The sequence below is a fragment of the Ictidomys tridecemlineatus genome, chromosome 2 (assembly GCF_052094955.1).
Source record: "Ictidomys tridecemlineatus isolate mIctTri1 chromosome 2, mIctTri1.hap1, whole genome shotgun sequence".
Taxonomy (NCBI): Eukaryota; Metazoa; Chordata; class Mammalia; order Rodentia; family Sciuridae; genus Ictidomys; species Ictidomys tridecemlineatus.
In genome coordinates, this window is record NC_135478.1 from 83,033,628 (window position 1) to 83,041,733 (window position 8,106).

The 8,106-nt window shown below is 43.3% G+C and overlaps 1 protein-coding gene across 7 annotated transcripts in view; it reads right to left on the reverse strand.

Moving 5' to 3' along the window:
- Hectd4 (HECT domain E3 ubiquitin protein ligase 4) overlaps window positions 1-7,896 on the reverse strand; it is a 177,864-nt gene extending 169,968 nt beyond the window's left edge. For 6 of the 7 annotated variants that reach the window (XM_078039056.1, XM_078039054.1, XM_078039055.1 and 3 more), the window contains exon 1: window positions 7,441-7,893. In XM_078039056.1, the coding sequence (XP_077895182.1) occupies window positions 7,441-7,611 (171 nt within the window). In that variant the 5' untranslated portion in view covers window positions 7,612-7,893. Of the gene's footprint in view, window positions 1-7,440 lie in introns of all 7 variants that reach the window. The other variant, XM_078039057.1, reaches the window with a different exon arrangement.
- Window positions 7,897-8,106: the final 210 nt, after the last annotated feature.

Sequence of the window (8,106 nt, forward strand, 5' to 3'; positions counted from 1 at the left end):
AATCTTTTTTTTTAATCTGTTAATAAGAATTTTGCTTTCATTTATAAAAAGCAGCTGACTAATATGCATAAAACAACATAGCACTTTATAAAGAGTCAAGGGCTGGGGCTGGGGCTCAGTGGTAGCACACTTGCCTGGCATGTGTGAGGCACTGGGTTCAATTCTCAGCACCACGTAAAATAAAGAAAGGACTATCAACAACTAAAATAAATAAATAAATAAATAAATATAAATTTAAAAAAAATAAAGAGTCAATACACTTCAAATACATAATCACTTCCAGGACTGGGGTTGTAGCTCATTGGTAGAGCACTTGCTTCGTATGCGTGAGGCACTGGGTTTGGTCCTCAGCACCACATAAAAATAAATAAATAAAGATATTGTGTCCATCAATGACTAAAAAAAAAAAAAAAAACTTAAAAAAAAAATAAAAAATAATCACTTCCATTTTTATTTCTTACATTAACCCTATTTGTTATTATTATAAGCATTATTATTATTAATCTTTACACTAAGTTTAAGAATATGAACCCTGGGCCGGAATAACGGATTTCAGCCTGAGCTTTGCCACTATGTATATGATATTCTTCAAGTTACTTCTGTATGTGCCAGAGTGCCCTAGTTTTTTATGTATACACATATATTTTTTCAAAAGATAATGTTTTCATGAAGGCTATATGGTTTTACAAGGTTATAAGGTTTTCATGAAGGTTAAACAAGATAATGGGTGTGGACGTTCAGCATAGACACTGGCATGAACTATGCTGTGCTGGTGTCATGGTGATGGTAACAATGATGACAAAGATGTTACACCAGAAGAAGAAACAGGGATAATAAAAGGTGTGGAATTTGCCCAAGGTCACACAGCCAGCAAGGGTCAGAGCTAGAATTTCAATTCCAGTCTGACTCTTTAAATGTGACTTTAACTCCAGGCCATACTATCTCTCAAGGGCTTCAGATGCTTCCTTCTCACATTTCAGTGCTACCAAATGTGCCTAAGAGCTGGTTGAGCTTTTGCCCAATCTCATAGAACACTGAACCAAGATTCAGGGACTCTTACTCCAGCGCTCATTGACTGCATGATAAAGAATGCTACCAATCAACAAGAGCAATTTATTAATGTATCCCTCAATTTTTCCAAATCTAAAGTTTGGAATTCCATAAAGTATGTATACGCTTTCCCAAGGATTTTGCCCTAAAGATAAAAAGGATAGTGGTATTCTCCTAGGACAACAGATCAACAAATATCTACACATCATCTCAAAGATTTCACATAAGTTCCCAAAACCTTGGCTACTTCAGCTGATCACTCCAAATCCAAATGCTTTTGCCCTTCCATGACAACTGAGTTCAACCCCCAGTACAAAAAGAAAAAAAGAGAGAAAGAGAGAAAGAGAGAGAGAGGGAGGGAGGGAGGGAGGAAGGAGGAAGGAAGGAAGGAAGGAAGGAAGGAAGGAAGGAAGAAGCTATTTTTACAGGACAAGAAAATGCTTTGCTCTGCCCACTTAATTCACTTAACTAATATCCAAGAACCTTACGAAAAACAAAAAACACTGCTTAGCCTTTTTCATGTCCTAAGTGTATCCATAAAACACTCTGGGCATTTGTGGGTTTTGTTTATTCAAGTAATAAGTTGCTACAATAAACTGCACATATTTAAAGTGTACACCCCCAAAATCTCCTCATGTTCCTCTATAATCCCTCCCTCCAATCCCTTCCTGCCCACCTTTATATCCAGGCAACGACTACAGATTCATTTGTATTTTCTAGAATTTCATATAAATGGAATCTTCAAAATATTTATTCTTGTTTATCTGGCTTCTTCCACTCAGCATAAATCCATGCTGTGAGTATTAACAGTTTGTTGCTTTTTATTGCTGAGTAGTATTCCATTGTATGGATGTATCACCCATTTATTTACTTATTTGTTTATTTAATTCTCTATATAGCCAAAATGTTTCCAGTTTGAGGAAGTCACAAATAAAGTTGATTTGAACATTCAAGTTCAAGTCTTGATTTGGGGGATGTATATGTGGCAGGGAATGGGAGGTCCTTATAAGCAAACAATGAAGACTGAGAACAAGGGCTGGGGATGTAGCCCAGTCATATCTTGGCCGGGATGCAATCAATTTATCTACCTAGCTACTTATCTAATGCCTATGCCAAACTGGAATTTGTAAAGAAATATGAAATAGAAAACAGAAACCTTTTGGAACTTCACAAATAAGCCATTATTTTGTTTTTAAATTTTTCCTTTATTATAAAAACACTAATGTTCTAGCCAGGCACAGTAGTGCACACTCAAGAGGCTGAGGCAGGAGGCTCACAAGTTCAAGGCAGTTTGGTAAGATCTTGTCTCACCAAAAACAAAAGGAGTTGAGGATCTATCTCCAGTGGTAAGCACCTCTGAGTTCAACCCCCAATACAAAAAGAAAGAAAGATAGCTATTTTTACAGGAGAAGAAAATGCCTTGCTCTGCATACTTGATCCACTCAACTAATATCCAAGAACCTTACATACAAGGCCCTACTTGATCTGCACCCTGCACTCACATCACTCTCCTCTCCCCTCTGCTTACTGGACAAGGACTAAGAGCTCCAAACTTGCTAAGGACGTCTTGTCTGCATGGGCTGCTCTTTCTTCAGCAGCCACATTCTATACTCACATCCTTCAAGTCTCCACTCAAAAGCCATCCTAGGCTTTCCTTTCCTGTTTACCTGATATAAAACAGAGTCCTCCCACATTACTCTCTATCTCTTTAGCCAGATATTCTTTTCCCACAACAATTGTCATCTGCCATAACACTTGCATGGGCGCAGACACACGAACTGGTCCTCCATATCTGCAGTTTCAACCAACCACTGATAGAAAATATTCAGGAAAAATATACAGAGAGTTCCAAAACGCAAAACCTGAATTTGCCTTGCACCAAGCATTATGTTGAATCCACACAAATGAAGTGATGTGTAAGCATGCCCTCAGCAGCCTCCCACAATTTCAAAGACCCTGAGTCTCGCTCCAGCACTCACTGTTTGAGCAGGGTTCCCCTGCCAGTCATTTATGTACCATGCAGCTAGACCTAGAACATGTACAAACCTTTTCCTCTCATCATTTTCCCTAAACCATACAGTATAACAACTATTTGCCTGCCATTCACATTGTTTTAAGTATTATAAGTAAACTATTTAAAGAATGTAGGAGAATGTGCCTCTGTTATATGCAAACACCACACCACTTTATTCAAGGGGGTCTTGCAACCAATTCCCCCAAGTACACACTGAGGGATGACTGTACATGTCACATACTTATTACTTATTATTATCTATATTCTCCTACTAAATACAAGCTTTAATACATATATATGTATATATGTAGATGGACACAATACCTTTATTTATTTATTTTTATGTAGTGCTGAGGATTGGACCCAGGGCCTCGCATGTGCTAGGTGAGTGCTCTACCACTGAGCCACAACCCCAGCCCCTAAATATAAGCTTTTTAATGACAAGGATTTTTATTTCATCAATTGCTATAACCTCAACATCCAGGAGAGTGAAACGAGCTCACTTCTGAATTCCACAAATATTTGTATTAACTTTTTTATTTTTTAGATGTAGATGGACACGATACCCTTTATTTTTTTTTTTAATGTGGTGCTGAGGATACAACCCAGTTCCTCACATGTGCTAGGCAAGTGCTCTACCACTGAGCTATAACTCCAGCTCTATATTAATCTTTTTTTTTTTAAAGAGTAAGAGAGGAGAGAGAGAGAGAATTTTTAATATTTATTTATTTATTTATTTTAGTTCTCGGCGGACACAACATTTTTGTTGGTATGTGGTGCTGAGGATTGAACCCGGGCCGCACACATGCCAGGCGAGCGCGCTACCACTTGAGCCACATCCCCAGCCCCTATATTAATCTTTTGACTAAATATTATTGATCTTTTTAAAAACTTATCTAAAATTAACTGGGAAGAAAATTTTTAATTCAAACATTTTGCTCTTGTTTAAATGAAAATACTAACTCAAGCCAAGCATGGTGGCACACACCTGTAATCCCAGCAGTTTGGGAGGCTGAGACAGAAGGATTACAAGTTCAAGCTAGCCTCAGCAATTTAATGAAGCCCTAAGCAACTTAGCAAGACCTTGTCTCAAAATAAAAAATAAAAAATGAGGGCTAGATATATGGCTCCATGGATAAGTGCCCCTGGGTTCAATCACTGATACAAAAAAACAAAACAAACAAACAAACAAAAAAAAAAACCCTAAATCAATGCTAATTGACTTCTTAGAGTGGATTCTTTTTTCAGATTGATATTTAACTTTACATAGCACTTATAGAGTGGAAAAACCACCAGAATTCAAAGGCAGGAAAGCCCAGGTCTATTTGTTGCCCTGCCATAACTAGTGATGCTATAACCACCAAGAAGTCATAATCTCTCCCAACCATCTAGAATAATTTCTTTCTAAAATGAGGGAAACAATTATCTCTGTGGGTCATTCTAAGTTCCCTTCATGCTCTAAAACTGTGATCTATTACAGTCTTAAGCGTTAAGGTTGCCAGTCACAAATTACTCAAACTAGTTTGGGTTCCACCCCTCATAATCAAATTGTTAACTGAGGATCCTATACAATAAAACCCAATAAAGAATAGCCATTTTCAACCACATATGCATTGGAAATCGAAGCTTAGAAGAGTGCATTTGATTAGGATGGTAGCCAGGAATGGTGGCGCATGCCTGTAATCCCAACAGCTCAGGAGGCTGAGGCAGGAGGATCTGGAGTTCAAAGCCAGGCTCAGCAATGGCGAGGCACTAAGCAACTCAGTGAGACCCTATCTCTAAATAAAATACAAAATAGGGCTGGGGATGGGGCTCAGTGGTTGAGTGCCCCTGAGTTCAATCCCTGGTACCCCCCACACACAAAAAAAGTTATCTTTAAACAATTGATAAACTTCTAATCTTCCTCGAATATGAAAAAGAAACAGTTGTTAGGAAGGAAATAAAGATACTTGTTTATTACACCAACCATAGCCAGTTATAAGATTTAAAATAATTACAAATAGGGCTGGGGATGTGGCTCAAGCAGTAGCGCGCTCACCTGGCACGCGATCGGACCAGGTTCGATCCTCAGCACCACATACAAACAAAAGATGTTGTGTCCGCCAATAACTAAAAAAAATAAATATTAAAAAAATTCTCTCTCTTTAAAAAAAATAATAATTACAAATAGGGTTGGAATATTTGCTCAGTGAGAAAGTACATGTTCAGCATGGGTGAGGCCCTGGGTTTCATGGGGGGGCGGGATTCATACATGCATGGAGGAGTAAAGTATTGATTAGAAGCAAATGTATTTGAAATGAACAGAACTGGGTTAATTTCCAGGCTCTCTAACTATGTCACCTGGAGCAAGCTGTATACCTGTTAATGTTTACTTGTCTCACCTGTATATACAAGAATTGTACAGTGTACTATATACAACTCTTACAATGTGTAACAAGATTTAGCTCCCAAGGTATTTTGAGAATTTAAAAAAATAATACCTGACACAAAGGATATATTTAATCATAATCATTATTAAATAATTAAATGTGAGTATACCCTCACAAACAAATCTAATAGCCACAAAAGCTTTTCTTAGCTGTCTATCTTCTGATGCTATGTAGCCTATATAACACCTGGAAAGAAATGAAAAAAAAAAAAGTTCTTCACTACTGCCAGTCACAAATATTTACCACTTATTCACATGTTAGTTTCTGAGAGGCTATACCACAAATTAAAAGAAAAAAAAATTAAACCTACCAGGTCAGAGAATCCTTTTAAAATCGTTCTTTGGGTGAAACAGCTGACAAGTTCACACAATATATATGGTAAACATTTTAGGAAAGCCAATTTAATGGCACAGGTATTTTAGCTAATCTTATTCGTTCTGATCCTGCAAATAATTCATACACATCCATATCTCTATATATATATACACATATTTATATTTGCTTCCATGAACTTAAGATTAATCTCCAAGACACAAAGAGCATCCAATCCCTACCTTTCACATATAACAGAGCTAATTAAATTGAGATTCCACCATCATAGCATAATACTCCTTGAGTTTTCAGACAGATAAGATACTCAGACATACCTTGCTTTTTATAGAACAGTCCAAAATAAAATAAAATAAAATTATAATTTCATGTTAGGAATTCCCTACCAACTTATATCTTCTTAGTTTTGGTGGCCAGATTGTAAAATAAGTCAATTAAGAGTTCAAAACGGAAATGCTGAAGCAACCTCAAAACCAGACAAATACAGTGGAACGTATTCGCATCTCAAGCACGTCCAAATGTCTCAGCCAACGCGAACAGATCACTGCCATTTCCAGAAACACACATTAATGGGTTTTAATCCATTTCTATAAAATGCTCCTTGTGCTGAAAGCCAAAGTGCATGGAAAACCACAAAACACAAAAGATTCCTCGCATTCCGTTTATAGCCAGAAGACAGACCATCCTCTCTGTGTCTTACCCAGAGGGCCCTCCTTGCGACAATAAGAATTTCATGACACCCCAGGCTACCTACACACCAAAATGTCATCCCACAAAGTGGAATGGCAGCCGCGTCAGCATCTGCCGGCGCGGATAAAACGATACTGCCAGTTTTCCCACCTCTAGGCAAACATCAAACCGAGCGAAGCCAGTGGAAAGTTCCCATTCACCAGGCATATTCGGTTTCCTTCTGCCCCCAACCCCAGCAGCACAACTGCTGAGATCCGCTTTTGCACCTGCCGCGGATCCCTAAGCCTGGGCTTCTCCGCGACCCCTGAGCACATAAAAAGGCCCTGCGGCCTAAGGAGCCTGTGACCCTCCACCGTGAGCGCAGGGAGGGCCGCGGTAGCATCCCTCTCGCTGTCTACACCCCGCTTCCCTGACAAAGGCCGGGTGTCAATCCGAGGCACGACACAGAGAAGTTGCTGAATCGAGGACCGGCAGCTGCCACTACCCTCTCCCGAACACATACACACATACCCCGACACAGAACTTGGGAAGGAGAGCAGGGGGAGGGTGTGCAATGTTTAAATAAAAACGTCCCCAAAGCTGAGCAACCTGGGTGTGCCCTGGGAGTGAGCGCAGGGGGCTTGTGGGGGAGGGGAGAGAGGGCCCGGGAGGCGGCGGCGGCTCCTCCGGGTCATCCAGGCCTTGCAGAGGGATGGTCTAATAAAATGCCGGGTGTCGGGACGTTCAGAAGGAAACCACAAATGAGATCCCCGGCGGGCGCGGGGCCGCCAGGCGGCGGGCGGCGTGCGGTCTGCAGACCTGCGGCCCGGCCGCACCTGCTCGCCCACACACCTGCAGGGCAGCGGGCGGCGGCTCGCGGACCGCGCGGCGGGGACGGGCCCGCGCCCCAGGTGGGCCACACGGCGGGGCCGGGGCCGGCGCGCTCACCTCCAGGTCCGTGTCGGCAGCCTCCGGGGCCCCCAGGATCTCGCTGGGCAGCTCGGCCAGGTCAGTGACCCGGATCAGCCCGTCGTGCAGGAAGATGGTCTCCTCCTTCACCGAGAGCCACTGCGCTGAGTCCGCGGCCGCCGCCGCCGCCGCTGCGGCCGACGAGCCCATGGCCGGGCTGAGGGGTTGGCGCTGAGGAGAGACGCCCGGCCCGGGAGACGCGAGCAGGAGCTGCAGCGCTCACCAGCCCATGGCAGCGGCCGCCGCGCCCGCCCGCAGCGCCCCACCGGCCGCCTCGCCCGCGCAGCTCCGCCCTAGGCGGCCCGAGCCGCCATCCTCCCACCCCGGCCCCGGAGACCCCGGCCCTGCTGCTGCCACAGCCGCCGCCGCCCTGAGGAGCAGGATCCGCCTCTGCCGCTCAGCAGCCAACTGTCAGTGAGACGCCATGTTGGGGGCGGGGCTCCCGGCATGCCCCGCGGAGCGGACAATACAGGCCCCGCCCTCCCGCCTGGCCCCGCCCACCCCACCCCCCCGTGGACCCGGGCGCTGGGGCTGCGGAACCTCGCCCAGCATTCCACCTTGCCCTCCATTCCACCTTGCCCTCGGGCTGACCTGACCGGCCCCTTCTTCCCCTAGCCATTCGGGGTCACCTTGGGTCTGCAAGCA